This window comes from Phocoena sinus, chromosome 13 (genome assembly GCF_008692025.1).
Source record: "Phocoena sinus isolate mPhoSin1 chromosome 13, mPhoSin1.pri, whole genome shotgun sequence".
Classification (NCBI taxonomy): Eukaryota; Metazoa; Chordata; class Mammalia; order Artiodactyla; family Phocoenidae; genus Phocoena; species Phocoena sinus.
Window position 1 is genome coordinate 25,644,150 of NC_045775.1, and position 16,151 is coordinate 25,660,300.

Here is a 16,151-nt window from a genome sequence, read left to right on the forward strand (position 1 = left end):
AGATGATACATTAAGTTCTTAGTAATAATGCTTACCACATAAGTGCTTAATAAATGTTAGCTATTATCTTCCATCTACAGTTCATTCTCCATACTACAGCCAAAATGCAGAAGGTCACTCCGTTGTTAAAACCGTCCACTGGCTTCCGGTCTCACTTAGAAAAAAACCAAGCTTTTTACCCCTAATTAGAAATTCCGACTTGATCTGGCCCCTGTTTATCACTTAGATCTTCTCTTTGTTTCTTCCCCTCAAGCACAACTCTCCAGACATACTTTCAGACATTCTTTCTGATCTTAAAACACCCTTGTTTGTTTTACCTAGGTATTTGCATTACTTATTCTACCTAGAAAAAACTTCACAGAAAGACTTGCCATTTGGAAGTCAAATTTAATCTTCTTAGAGAAGCTTTCTCTGACTACCTCTCTAAATTAGTGACCCAGTTACTCTCTATACCATTACCCTATTTTCTTTTTTTTTTTCCTATTTTCTAAACGGCACTACTTACCGATATATTTTAAAATTTTCCTTCTCCTACTTGTTTTGTCTCTTCTTACTAGAATATCATTTTCATGAAATCAGTACCTGATACACACGTACTACATATTCAATTTCTGTCCAATGAATTACATTTCCATGTGTTTTATTTTCCTTTTATAAAATAAAATTAATCTTATAGAATTGAAGTCGTATTTTAGGAAGCACAACACAGTAGTCCGTCATTAGTCGGCCTGAGTTCAAATTCAGCTACTACAGCAAACTAGATGTATGTCTCTGGGCAAGTTTCTTAATCCTGGTTCCTCACTTGAAAAATGGGAATGTAATCTATTTCGTAAGGTATTGCAAAAATTAAATAACACAACATAGGTAAAAGCGCTTCAGGACTCAATGAAACTTTTCTAACATTACAAAGAAACCCTAATTGCTCCTTGACAAAGACCTCAGCGCGTACCTCTGCACCCACAACTCAGCAGGGGCCTGAAGAGTCGCTCTAGCCGCCACCTTCGCCTCTATAGAACGCAGGGGCAGCCGGGAAGGGGGAGCGGGACCCTGAGGCCGGTGCATGCACTTCCGCCCCCGCGTCGCTCGCAGCCAATCGGCCGCTGATGCCCAACCCCCTTCCGCTCTAGGGAAAAACCAGCTCCTAGGCCGTCTTCCGGCGGGAGCTGTGCCGCTCCTTATCATGGTGAGTTGGCCCGGGTTGTGAGGGTTTCTGTCGTAAATGATTCCTCTTATCCTTTCTGGTCCTGAAGCGGCCTTGAAATGCCTCAGCCACCCAGAGGTGGGGTCGTCGGAGTTATGCTCGGGGTCCCCGGGAGGAGCGGCTGGCGTCCGAGAGCGTGCCACCAGAGCTCTGATGCTCCCTCGCTCGGTTCCTTTGCTGTTCCGGACCGCGGCCCCGCTCCAGGCCGACCTTTCGGCTCTGGGCGAGTTTATGACTCTTCCCTGCAATGACATCCTTGATATAGAAATAAAAGTCTTTGCCAGTGTCAGCGACTACAAGATCAACAAAAGGTCAGAAAACAAGTCCACAGCAGCAACGACCGTATTAGTGATGCTTACAGTAGTGACGATAACACTGGTGAAAATAAAAGAGGATGGTTAGTAGGGTATTGAGGCTGACGCCCCAGTCTCCAACTTGCCTTTATCGAGTGCGACAGCCGGGTATGGCAGCAGCTATCAGAAGGCCAAAGACTGGCGAAAGTCAAGGTGTTGATAGTGCCTCTTACTGCAGCTTATTTTTTTGTGTGCGTTTGTAGATCCCAATATACCTTATGGCTTTGGGGATGTGGTATTTAAATTTTGTTAGAGGTGTTAGTCATTTTATTCCTTTAGAAATCAAGTATATAGCTCTCTGAATTTTATCTAAGGATAAGCAGTTGATTGTGATTTCAGTGTCAAAAGAGGTACACACCATTGTATCAGAAAATTCATGGGTCTCTTATTGATAGCCTGTATATGACAAAAGGACCACGTTTCTGTGCCCCAGCACTGTCACTCTAAGTTTTTTCCTTGAGTGGATATGGTCGAAAAAATGTCTTATTCACATATTTGAAAATATTTTCTAAATTTCCTGTAATCCTTCCTTTACATGCAGAAAGTGGGTAAAAATTTACTTTTTTTGCTGACCAAATAGCTGTGGTCTCCTTCAAAACATTCACCACTGTGTAGCCAGAGTTAAGTTTCTAAAACTTGACCATGCCACTCCCTTGCTTAAAATTCTTCCGTTTTTTTTTCCTTTAGCCTGAAAGCTAAAGTCCTGTTTAGTATGGCAAGCAAAGATATCTGTAGTCTAGCTTCTTACCTTTACAGCCTCTTTTTACACATACATACATACATACACCATATTCCAGCTACAGTGAACAGCTTGCAGATTGTGCTCTAAGAATTAGACCTTTGCACCGAATTCATATATGCTCTTCTCTCGCCAGAATTGCTCTCCATTTCCTGTCTTGCCATCCTTATTAGTATAACCCTTAACATGTCCTTTAGACTCTTTCATGAGCCTTTCTGCCATGTCTAAACATCCTATTAAGTGCCTCCTTTACGCTCCTGTGAGGGTGCTTTTTACCAGTAACATCTGGTGCATTTTACCAGACTATGTTAAAATTGTGTATTCACTTGTCTTTCTCACTTCCTAGGCTGTAAGCTTTTCGAGAGGAGGACCTATGTATTCACTCTGATCTCCCCAGAGCCTTTTGTACAGTGCCTGGCCCAGAGGAAATTTTCAATAAATATCTGTTTTATAGAATACTGAATAAGTAACCATGGCAGTAAATTTTTATGCGTGAAACATTAGTAATAAGGGAAATAGTAGCATTTAAGTTTTATTTTTAAAGTTACCCATTATGTATTATTTATTAATAACATGCTATGTGCAAAACGTAGTGCTTTCTTAGAATATGTCAAGGAAATATAGCCCTTGTCATTAGTGAAGTTACTAAAAAATTAACTTACCATGCAAGATGACAAGATGAAGGCTAGCCTGTGGTTCATTACAAAGCAAGTGGCATAAAAAACTCTATAGTTTGAATAATCTAATAAGGCTTCATGTAGGAAGTGAACCAGTAAACTGAGTACTTTGTTCCTTACTCCAGTACTCTTAATCTACTATTCATTACTCTCATTTGGATGAGGAAACAGAGAGGTCAGGTAATTTGCTAAGTGCTTGCTATTAGTGCTTGGGTTAGATGAGTCTGGCCTTTTTACTCTAGAATGGTATGAGATCTCATGAGAGATCTCATACTTGTCTCATGAGATCATGAGACAAGGAGAACAGCAGTTTAGTTGGAGTTGAGGATTCTTATCTGGAGCAAGAGGAAAAAATGGAAAGAAACTGAGGCTAACTCATTGAAAGCATTGAGTTCCAAGTTGTAAAATTTGGAGTTTATCCTGATAGCAGTGGAGAGCCAATATAATTTTGGAAAGAGTGACGTGAAAATTAGGATTTTTGTGGGTTTTCCCCCACTATCAGAATGGCATCATAAATGGCCCTCTGCCTTTTAGAAACCTTATTGATTGTCTTAACCTGAAACTATTTTTAAAAATATTTTTATTTATTTATTTATTCATTTGTTTGCGCTGGGTCTTGGTTGCGGCGTGCAGGATCTTTAGTTGCGGCATGCGAACTTTTAGTTGCAGCATGTGGGATCTAGTTCCCTGATCAGGGATCGAACCCAGGCCCCCAGCATTGGTAGCTCGGAGTCTTAGCCACTGGACCACCAGGGAAGTCCTTTAACCTGAAACTTAAAGTAACTGAAATAATTTAAAATGGGCTGAAGTTAGAAGATATTCAAGGATACCAGTATTAAGTAGAATTTATCTTTGGGACCAAAATATCCACACATAATTCTTTAAGACTACAGTATGTTTGTTGACATTAGCATTTATTAACATCTCAGGTGAAAATAGCATACTGTTCCTTTTCAGCTGAATTGGTGTAGCAGAGCCTTAGGGTTATACATATACACTGGTCTTTATTTGGATATGAAAATTAGTTGCACCTTTTTCATGATGCTTTATTTTTACGTTTTTAAAAATATTTTTTACTTTAACTTTTAATTGTGGAAATTTTCATACATACACAAAAGTAGAGAGAATATAATATAATGAGCCCCCATGTAGCCATAACTTGGCCTCGACAGTTATCAACATTTTGCTGTTTTTGTTAATGCCAGATTTCTAGAGCTCAGCCTATTTTCTGCCTTTCCTGAGTCTAAACATAATGCAACTAATGACATGTAAAACTTGAAGAAATGGGATGTATCATTTTATAACTATTGAGATGTTTCTAGATGCTGACTATAGGAAAATCATACCTCTGCTTGAATTGGATCTGAAAGTTTTTCACATTTTTAATCTGTTAACTCCTAGTTCCATTGCTATCTGTGGAGCTTCAGTGTTTGAATCAAATTGGCCAACTTTAATGGGGTAGAAATGTAGTATGGTTGTTATAGTGATTGTGGCCTTTACCATCTAAGAAAATGTTTTGTTAAAATTAAAATCCAAAAATTTAAGTACATGGCACTTAGCAATCAAACTATTATGTATGACCCGTTGAAAATTGTGAAGGATTTTTCTTCCCCTAGAAACAATTACTTTGCTTTTGTAATAACAAAGATTTTCACAGCTTATTTTTCCAGGGTGTTTTTTTGTTTTGTTTTTTGTATTGTATTCCCATCATGAAAGTGTAGTAAAATTGATCAATTTTTTCCCCTTTACAGCTTCTTGGTTTTATGTCCTATTAAGAAAAGTCTTCTCCACATACAAGATTATAAAATTACACATCCATGAGTTTCTTCAATTATTCTGTTGTTTTATATTTTGATTTTAAAATAATGAAAAATTAGAGTGAGTAGTAAGGATCCAACTTTACCTTTTTCCAAATACTATTTATTGAATAACTCATACTTTCTCCCACTGATACTGGATACTACCTTAATCACAGGCTAATTTCCTTTGTGTGCTTGAGCTCTCCTTTATGTTAAGGCTTTCTTACATGGTTTCCTGAACTTGAGGATTAAATCCCACTGTAATCACCACTCAGTCTTTTCTCTCATTGGTAACCCCACTGCCGTGACCTTTCTCTGCTAGTACCATACTGTGTACTAGCAGGGACCATGGAAGCTAGCTAGGATGTCAGATACTTTGAATGCCTGAGAGAGAAACTCAGAGGTTTTCCTGTAATAATAGTTGCCAAACCTTTCATATATAAAGCTTTAATTAGGTAAATTGTAATAATTTCTTTCCAATAAAGCTATTTGGCAAACTGGTTTTCTGGTTCAAAATTGCCTAATCCATTAAAAAAAAAAAAAGAGTTTGGTCTAGAGCTAAAATGCCTGGGTTTGAATTCCTGCTCAGCCATTACTAGCATTGTGTGCTTAGACAATTTACTAAAAATTGTTTCCACCACATAGATGATTGTGAGTCTTAAATAGGTAAATACATGCAAAGTGTCTAGAATAATTGCTTGGGACATAATGAGCATTCAAGAAATGTTAGTTGTTATTACTATATCGCAGGAATGAAGAAGATTAGATACTTAAATGCTGATTTGTGTACTTTTGTTTGCTTTAAAGGGGACAATTCATCTCTTTAGAAAACCACAAAGATCTTTTTTTGGCAAGTTATTGCAGGAATTTAGACTTGTAGCAGCTGATCGAAGGGTAAGTTATTTTTATTCCTTAACCCTAATTTTAATTATTGCACAAACATAACATTGAAGAAAAGTAATTTTTAAGGCAAATAGAAAATCACTCTTGATCCATCACATTGTTTTCATTTTTTTATGTTGGATAAGTAATTTTTAATGTAAAATTACAGAACTTTAGTATACAGTTGTTTTGCCTGGGAGGAAGCTAGGCTTTGGTTAGTTTTTATTCTAATTCTAAAGAATTTTGAAGAAAAATTGTTTGGTGATAGCCTCATGTTGTTAGTTTTTTTAGCAAATTAAGTGGGTGTGGTCTGAAGCCAAGTTTTCTCATTTTTAATGTAAGGCAGAAAAAATAAGTTATGCTTTGAGACTATAAATAGACAATTGATAGATACCCTTTTTGGTCACCAGTGTAGACCTTCTAATTACTATTCTGTTGTCATTGTTCTCATTATTGTCTTATACTGTAAGCTCCCTGAGGGCAGTGACTATGTCTCTTTTGCTCACTTTTTTTTTTTAAACATCTTTATTGGAGTATAGTTGTTTTACAATGTTGTGTTAGTTTCTTCCATATAACAAAGTTAATCAGCTATACATATATCCCCTCATTTTTTAATAGAAGTACAAAATAAGCACCCAACAAATATTTGATGAATTTTAAATAATCCTAGCTTCAATGTAACATAATAAGCAGTAGCAATGATATTGACCACATATTATAATACTAAACTAAAGACTTCTTTTCTTTGTTTTTTACCACTATATCTCCTGTTTCTAAAACCTTGGGATATGGTCAAAACTCATTAATTCTAGTATTTGGAAATATTATCATCTCTGAATGTTAAACTCTGAGAGCCATGGGTAGGAAATTTATCTGCTTCTTTTGTATTTAGTCATTTAGGATGATCTCTTTTTTAAAAAAAAAAAAATTATTTATTTATTTGGCTGCATCAGGTCTTAGTTGTGGCACACAGGATCTTTTATCGCGGTGTGCGGGCTTAGTTGCCCTGTGTGCGGGCTTAGTTGCCCTGTGGCATGTGAGATCTTAGTTCCCAACCAGGGCTCTAACCTGAGTCCCCTGCTTTGGAAGGTGGATTCTTAACCACTGGACCACCAGGGAAGTCCTTAGGATGATCTCTTGAGAACAGATAGTTATAGCTTTATGATGTTGATGGAAAGCAACTATATTGCAGGAGGAAGCAGCAAGTTCTTTAACAGTACACTTCATTGAAGCATAGTATACCACAGAATAGGTAGTAGGAACAAAACGAGTATAGGAACACCTGAATTGTACAGATAACCTCTATCATAATTTAAATCTTAAGAGGTACACCTGGCTTATCTCTTCATTGCTTTTCCTGTCTTAGTTCTTGGTGATTTCATATTTCACGTGGAAGATCCTTACCTCTCAGTTCCTCACCACAAATAATCTTGTCCTGTATCCCTCCCAACCATCCACTCCTATGATCATACCATAAACCTTATCATTTGTAATAACTATATCCTCCCATTGTCTCAATTTAAGCATTTTACTCATCAGTCACTATCTCTTGTCTTTCCAGTTCACTCCTATTACTAGGGCCTCCAGTCCTTTACTCTGCTATATTTTCACTATTTTTCACCTCTCTTATCCTCATTTACTTACTTATCAATTTAGATTCTCTGGTCCATCATTTTCATTTTCTTGCATATGCCTTCAACTCCTTTGTGCCCCTCTTCTGTCTATCATACTTCCTTGGCAAATCCTTAACCTCATTAAGTCCACTTTTTTCCTACTCTGTACCTGCGTGCAAGCAACAGAATGTAGCCTTAAAAAAAACACAAAACCATGCTGACTGGTCTCACTTCAAATTCATGATCAAGTATGCCATTAGTGTGGCCCATATTGTATGTTCCTAGTTTATTCAGTTTCCAGTTTCCTAAGTGACAGTTTCATACCATTTTCTTTCACTTCTGTCCTCAAACTCCCAAAAGCTTATTCATCCCCATTCTAACCTGTTCATCTTGCTTCCTGTTTCGCTGAGGGAAAAGAAGTATCAGGAGAAAACTTCCGCATCCTGTCATTAGCATATCTACCAACACTCTGCCTTCTCTCCTATTTTGTGAATGAACTGTCTGATCTGCTATATAAGGCCAATTCTTCCACTGTTGCCTACTCAAAGACAGCATTTCTATAATGGTTCCTTCTGTCTCTTGCATTGTTGTTCCTTGAATCATTCTCCTTCTCCTTCTTGCGTCATAATTACATGCCATATATTCCACTCTCAGCTACTGCTTCCTTTCTCTTATACAAAAGCATGTAGAAGAATTGTCTTTACTCTCTTTGTTCACTTTCTCTTCTGCCTGTTTCTATTAAACAAAACCAGTCTGATTCTAGTCCCCACTTATCCACAGAAACAGCTTTTACAAGGTAACTAATAACTTCTGTGTTGCCAAAAGCAGTGGTCATCCTCATTTCCCATCTTATTTGACCTTCAGTGGCATTTGACAAAAAACAGTCTCTTCTACCTTAAAGCAGTTTTATTCATTTGAACTCTGAAATGCCACTCTTGATTTTCCTCCTACTTACTTGGCCATTATTTTTAGTCTCCTTTCTTAGTTTCCTCTCATCTTTCTGACCTCTTAAGTTTTGGAGTGTCCCAGGGCTTATGGAGCTCTGGCCTCTCTTGTTTACTTTCATTCCATTTAGATGACACTTTCATTACCATATGCTGATGACCCTATATTTATATCTCAGTTCCTATCTTCTTCCCTACCTCCAATTCCTATATATAATGGACTTCTCAACATTTTCACCTGGATATCTAATAGGTATCTCAAGTTTAATATGATCAAACCTGAACTTTGATTTTCTATCACTCCTTCACTACATGGCTTAGGCCAGAAACCTTGGAGTCACTTTTACCAATCTCTCCCTCACTCCTCACATCTGCTTTATAAGTAATTCTTGCCGGCTCTATCTTCAGTATAATACTCAGAATCTGACTCTTTTTTTTTTTTTTTTTTTTGCGGTACGCGGGCCTCTCACTGTTGTGGCCTCTCCTGTTGCAGAGCACAGGCTCCGGACGCGCAGGCTCAGCGGCCATGGCTCACGGGCCCAGCCGCTCCGCGGCATGTGGGATCTTCCCGGACCGGGGCACGAACCTGTGTCCCTTGCATCGGCAGGCGGACTCTCAACCACTGCACCACCAGGGAAGCCCCAAAACACCACTTTTTATCCTCCTTTTCTGACTGCTGTTGAATCCCTGTCCTGACTAGACCCCATATCCAGTCATTTCATTAATGTTCTCACCAGTATTAGAGTCCCTTGTCTTGTTAACCTATCATATCAGTTCTCAAGTCTCTAACATCCCTATCTCACTTGCTTTTCTGGTTTTGCTCGTGGGTGTAGAGGAAGTTCCACAATGGTGTGTACCATAAATTCATGTTGGTAATTGTTCTTCTTTTTAATGATTCAATAGTATATTCACCATAACATCTATTCTGCAGATCCTCTTCTAGATTTAAGTTTCCAGTGCTACTTTACCGTATCCCCTAATTTTAGAAAATGGCCTTGTGTCTTCCTTTCAAGACTGTTACCTCTGTGTTACATCACTGTCGTTTCTTTCTGCCTTACAAGTTCTCTTTCTCTTCGTTACCTTCTTACCCTTCTCACTTTCTCACGGGTGGTGTTCTTCCTTTCTAGACCTACACCTTTCATCTGTATTGTAAAACCATTCTACCCCATACCATACTTGACCTTAGCAATTACATGTTTAATTTTAACACCTCAAAATAACTACCTTTTCACTAATTTATTTCACCTCTACTTTCAAACAAGCATAGGTCTCCCTTTACAGGGAGAGGAGCAGAACAAAAATAAAAAACAGTTCACTTGATCTCTTCTTCCTTTATTTTTAGAATGCTCTTCCTCCTCCCTCTAAATCCTAGCTATTTCAAGGTATATCTCAGATCCTCCCTTTTCTGTGAACTTCTAAACTGTGGTAATCTTCCCCTCTTTTGCAGTCCTGTTTCATACAATTTACTTGGTAAATAACCAAGTACTGCTTTTTTTTGGTGGGTGGGTGGGCAGGGTAACTTTATTTTGATGTACCGTCAAACTTACAGAAATGTTATGAGTATAAGGAACTCCCTTATACCCTTTATTCAGATTCATCAATTGCTTTACATTTTGCCCCATTTGTTTTTATCATTGTCTCTACATGTTTATGGAGACAAAATTATATTCAAATGTCAGCATATTTTCTCAACTATATGAGAGTTTGTGTGTCAGAATTTATTTTCTCTAGAATAATTCCCCTTCTAGAATTATTCTTTTAGGCTTATATATTATAATAGTAACTTGTTTGATGATAATTTTGGTAGTTTTAGAAAATGTGGCACTTCAACTCTTTGAAACAAGTTGTGCTTATTCCTTTGAATATTAGAGTATGAATCACAGCAACTTGAATGGACCCAGAGAAGTTTATCAGCATTGTACAAATAAGAATGATTTTCTTTTTCACAGTCCTGGAAGATACTGCTCTTTGGTGTGATAAACTTAACATGTACTGGCTTCCTGCTAATGTGGTGCAGTTCCACTAATAGTATAGGTATGTCACTATTCTTATTTTTAGGGGTTAATTATTTCACTTTTATTGTTCTCATTTTAAATAAAGGTATGTCTTCCTTTACATAGAATATATTATTCTGAACTATAACTCAAAAGATTTAAATGAGAGAATCTATTCCAAAAGTACCTTGTAAACTATAAAATTTGGTTCAGTTGTTAGGCGTTATCTAAAATGAGCTTTTTTTAAAAAAAAAATTAAATCTATTTGAAAAACTAAGATTTCTTTTTATTTTTTAATTGAGGTATTGATTTACATTATTATGTTAGTTTCAGGTGTACAACATAGTGATTCAGTATTTTTATAGATTACACTCCACTAAAAATTATTGCAAAATAATGGCTATAATTCCCTGTGCTGTACAATTGATCCTTGTTGCTTATCTATTTTATACATAGTGGTTTGTATATCTTAATCTCTTACCCTTATCTTGCCCCTTTCCCACTGGTAACCACTAGTTTGTTTTCTATACCTGTGAGTCTGTTTTATAAATAGTGCTGCTGTGAACTTTGGGGTGCATGTATATTTTTTGTGAGATTTCCTTTTAATGTGATAGATTAGTTCTTCAATTTATGTAGTGTATAAATAAAATTTTATGATTTATTGAGTTTTCCTTGAAAAGGGAAATCTAATATTTTTCTTGTGTCATGACTCTTATGTTTTTATTTACCATTATTTTCATCCTGCTATTTTAAAAATACATTTAAAATAGTACTCCGATGACAGAAGGAGGCAAAAAATTGATCTCAGGGCTTTTGAGCATATACTGCTTCATTTTTTCCTGATGGAGAAATCAGGTTCTAAAGTAAGCTTTTGTATTAACCAACTTTGGCTACATGTATTAGTCAAATTTACTAGATAATTGCCAACATATGAGATTAATCAGTGACTCATGTTTTCCAGTGATGGATGTCCCTGTTATGAACAATTTTGGTGATTTGCTGTATTTCCTAACAATGGATTCAGTAACATTTTAATCAGTCTTTTTGTTGTTTTGCAGCTTTAACTGCCTATACTTACCTGACCATTTTTGATCTTTTTAGGTAAGTTTTAAAAACGCTCCGTAATGTTTTTACTTCCTTCCTTCCTTCCTTCCTTACCTATTTACTTACTTATTTATTTATGGCTGTGTTGGGTCTTCATTGCTATGCGCGGGCTTTCTCTAGTTGCGTCAAGTGGGAGCTACTCTTCATTGTGGTGTGCGGGCTTCTCACTGCGGTGGCTTCTCTTGTTGCAGAGCACCGGCTCTAGGCGTGAGGGCTTCAGTAGTTGTGGCATGCGGGCTTAGTTGCTCCATGGTATGTGGGATCCTCCCAGACCAGGGATCGAACCTGTGTCCCCTGCATTGGCAGGCAGATTCTTAACCATTGTGCCACCAGGGAAGTCCCCTCCTTAGTGTTGTGTTTTTTTTTTTTTTTTAATTAATTAATTTATTATTTTTAGCTGCACTGGGTCTTCGTTGCTGTGTGCGGTCTTTCTCTAATTGCGGCGAGCAGGGGCTATTCTTTGTTGTAGTGTGTGGGCTCTCATTGCAGTGGCTTTTCTTGTTGCAGAGCACAGGCTCTAGGCGCACGGGCTTCAGTAGTTGTGGAACGCAGGCTCAGTAGTTGTAGCTCGCGGGCTCTAGTGGGCTTTAGAGCGCAGGCTCAGTAGTTGTGGCACATGGGCATAGTTGCTCCGTGGCATGTGGGATCTTCCTGGACCAGGGCTCAAACCCATGTCCCCTGCATTGGCAGGAGGATTCTTAACCACTGTGGCACCAGGGAAGACCCTTCTTAATGTTTTGAAGCTAATAAGGAATTTGTTATCAACTATATATACTTCATTTGAAAAACAGAAAAGAGACCTCCAGAATGCTTCCCCAGTGTTTTACTCCTGACCTTGATTGGTGGTTAAATGGGTGTTTTTTTTCTATTTATTAAAATGTACATATGTGCTTTATGCACATTTCTGTGTAAATGTCCTATTTTGAATAAAACGATAAAATTAAACTAAAAAAAGGTTTGTTGCACTGAATTTATGAAGTTTTCTTTACTTAAGGAAAGTTATCTGTGAAATAAGTAAAATTATCAACATGGACCATATGTACAAATAATAATTAGAAGATATGCTGGAAGAAAATACCCCATTTATATAGCAACAGAAAAGATAATACCCAGACTTTAGGTCAGGTGCCTACCTGTAGATGAGTCAGCTGTGACCAGGGAGCAGGAACACATAAGAACATACTAGTTCCCACTGTAACCATGTGGGTGTGAAAAGAAATGAGGGATGTTAATAACTGCAAAGTATATATGTAATTGTGAGCTAGAGAGACGACCTATTGGCTCCTGCTTTGGGGACCTTTCATATTTCCAAATAAAGGTTGCAGAATGCTTAGACCATATGTCTCCAAGATCCGTGCCATAGAAGTATGTTATAGGGATGTCTTTTTCATCAGTCATGTAACTAAATCTTCTTGATTGGTCTAAAACAGATAGTTATTACCTGAATTTCACACTGTAGTAAGTTGTTTTAGAGTGAATCTCCACTATACTTAGAAAGTAACCATAACTTTATCCCATCCAGAATGTTGTCAAGGTGTTATTAATATTTAGTTTAACTTTTAACAGAGATTAAATAAAGTTTATCAAAGTTAAAATGTATTGTATATGCCTAGAATCAAGTAAATTGCACTTATTATTACTGTGTCATGTTTTGCAGGCTCAGTTATGGAAACCATTTAGGGGGATAACTTTCTGAGTAGAGAAATTATGGGTTTAGGTTCTATTCTATTCTTAGTGTCTTAATGGTATATCATAACTTCTTTCAGTTTCTCCCCATGTTAAAACTCACATTAGGGTGCTTATTGTGATTAGATTATAAATTATTAGAATAACTTGTTAGTTTAGTCTGCAAACACTATTAACTTTTAGCAATTTAGGTATTCTGAAAGCTAAATTTCTTTCTGTAAGTCCTCTAGTTCTAGTTCTAATGCTAAACTTATTTTCCTTTTTATTTAGTTTAATGACATGTTTAATAAGTTACTGGGTAATGATGAGGAAACCTAGCCCTGCCTATTCATTTGGGTAAGTTCAAATTATTTTATTTTCTGCTAACTTATTGCTATTAAAGTAGTAGTTATACCAGGCAGTAAAGAGCTAGCTAGAGTACTTGTAGAAAATAAATGCTGCCTGTTTACTGGAGTAGTGATCAGATAGTGAAAGTAGATAAAAAAAATCTTCCAATAGGATTCTAGATAAGGAACATGAATGTTTAAATTTAAATCATATTAAAGTAAAATGTTCACATTAGTTTTTTTCTATTTTATAAACCAAATCTTACATAAATTGTTCATTTTAAGTTCTTTAATATTTTGGTAATCTCTTATTCCAGTTAGAGAAAGTACAAAGGATTTTCATGTACGTATCTTCTAGATGTTAAAGTAAGTGGGATATAGTTTAACATTAATGCAGCAGTAGAGATGTACTTTTATCTTAAGACTGGATTTGTGACAGCAATGAACTGACAAAGATTTTGAGATTTCTGTTTCTATAGTTTAGAAATTACTGAAAGTTAGAAAATAATCTTTTATATCAGAGGATTTTTTAAAATATGTTAGAAAACAATGAGTTCTTTTCAGATTCAAGGAAACAACTTGAAAGAAGAATTTAACTTTGATGAAGAAACTCTTGGACAAAACTTACCTTTCTTCTCCACCATACCATTTATTGGGATTATATTCTTTTGAACAAAATCAGGTTTTATTTACTTAAATAATGGGACAAAGTAAACATGAAATTTTAGTGCAAAATGAAGATATTTATAAGTGTCACTGAAATTTGATAGAGTTGGATTGATAATCATTTGTAAAGGCTTTTGGTTGTAAGTGACAGAAATCCATCTCAAACTAGTTTGGGGGAAAAATGTTAATTTACATAACCAAAGTGTGGGAAGACTGAGGTAAACTGGTATAGGGACTAGAACACTCAGGACATTGTCTTTCTCTTACCTCAAAAGGCCTGCTTTTCTCTGCATGTCAGGTTCAGTTTCTCAGACCACTTTTCTCCACTATCCTGGAATGATAACTTGTAGCAAAACTTTGAACCTCACCTTCATCCTCGAGACGAAAGGATTCCGCAGCTCTAGTTCAGAAAATAGTGAGAAAGAACTATTGGTTGGTCCACCTTGGTATAGATGTTAGTCTTTAGATCAGCTCCTGTGGCCAGGAGACAAGGTCACATAAGGACAAGACAGCTCCCATTTTGGCCTAGTTGCTTAGAGTGAATAGGAAAAGAGGGAGCAATCAAATATAATTGCAGTCAGTCACATAGCTTGAAGTATCATCTATATTTAATAATTCCAAAATTCAGTTCTCCAGCACTGAGACTTATCTCATGTCATGTTACCTTCGTGCCAGGTTCACATGGATGTCTAATTCATGTCTTAAATTCAAGCTAGGATTCTTGTTTTCTTCCCCCAAAATCTGTTCCTCTGCAGTTTTTCACATCTTAGCAAATACACCACCACTCAGTTGCTCAAGTAAAATCATTGATTATTCTCTCATCACCCACATTTATCCATGAGCAGGTTATGTCAAGATAACTTATGAACACATCCAGAATCTGTCCTTGCCCCCGTTTCTATCTCCACTACTACCATCCTAACCAAACTACCTTCATTTCTTGCCTTAACCAATGTCTTGAATCCTGACTGGTTCCCATGGTTCTGCTTTTACCCACCTTCAGTCCATTCTCCATATAGAAACCAGTGTTTTTTTGGGTTTTTTTTTTCTTTTTAAGCCTAAATCATGCTGTCATTCTACTTCTTAAAACCATCCAGTTGTTTCCTGTCATACTTAGAATAAAATCCTGACCCCTTTCCTCGTTCACAAAGGCCTTATATGATTTAGACCCAGACTACTTCTTTTCAAGTTACCACTCTCATGCCCTCTATACCACCCTGTCTTTCTTTCCGTAATTTGAACACAACTTATTCCTGCTTTAGGGTCTTTATACAAACTGTTCTATCTCCTGGAAATGCTCTTCACTTGATTCTTATGAGATAAGCCCCGTTTTGTTATTCCAATCTTAATGTCACTAAATGCTAATGTCATTAAGTGACTGGGCCCAATCTAAAATGGATTCTAAAATAGATCACCTAGTTAGCTTCTTGTCACATCAGACTGCTATAACTCTCTGTATAGAACTTATCAGAACTTATAAATTAATTTTTAAAATTTTATTTAATTAATTTATTTTTGGCCATGTTGGGTCTTCGTTGCTGTGCGCTGGTTTTCTCTAGTTACGGTGAGTGGGAGCTACTCTTCGTTGTGGTGCGTGGACTTCTCATTGCGGTGGCTTCTCTTGTTGTGGAGCACGGGCTCTAGGCACACGGGCTTCAGTAGTTGTGGCCTTGCAGGCTGTAGAGCACAGGCTCAGTAGTTGTGGTGCACGGGCTTAGTTGCTCCGCAGCATGTGGGATCTTCCTGCACCAGGGCTCAAACCCGTGTCCCCTGCATTGGCAGGTGGATTCTTAACCACTGCGCCACCAGGGAAGCGCAATTAATTGTTTTGTTTTTTTTTGTCTTCTCCTTTAAAATATAAATTTCTTGGTAGCAGGGACTGTAGCTTGTTCTGTCTTATATCCTTCTGCAGTTTGATGAATTTTAACAAATAAATATACTTGTATAACTACTATCTAGATCATGATATAAAGCATTATAAGTTCCCCCAAAGCCTCCTTTAATGACTTAATGTTAATTCAGAGTCAAACCCTGAGAAAAGTAACCAGTATTCTGATTGTTGTCATTGCAGATTCTTGTTGCCTGTTTTTGAAGTCATATAAATGGGATACAATATATATATCATCATATAGCAGTAGTTCATTCTTGTTCATTGCTCTAATATTCC

General features: G+C 36.9%; 1 protein-coding gene across 4 annotated transcripts in view; it reads left to right on the forward strand.

The window, feature by feature from the left end:
• Positions 1 to 1,120: 1,120 nt before the first annotated feature.
• The window catches only part of SLC30A6 (solute carrier family 30 member 6), a 37,933-nt gene continuing 22,902 nt past the window's right edge, over positions 1,121 to 16,151 (forward strand). The window contains exons 1-6 of one of the 4 annotated variants that reach the window (XM_032652540.1): positions 1,155 to 1,183; positions 1,270 to 1,512; positions 5,577 to 5,663; positions 10,158 to 10,242; positions 11,261 to 11,303; positions 13,263 to 13,328. In XM_032652540.1, coding sequence (XP_032508431.1) covers positions 10,215 to 10,242; positions 11,261 to 11,303; positions 13,263 to 13,328 — 137 coding nt within the window. In that variant the 5' untranslated portion in view covers positions 1,155 to 1,183; positions 1,270 to 1,512; positions 5,577 to 5,663; positions 10,158 to 10,214. The other 3 variants (XM_032652538.1, XM_032652539.1, XM_032652542.1) reach the window with 3 other exon arrangements.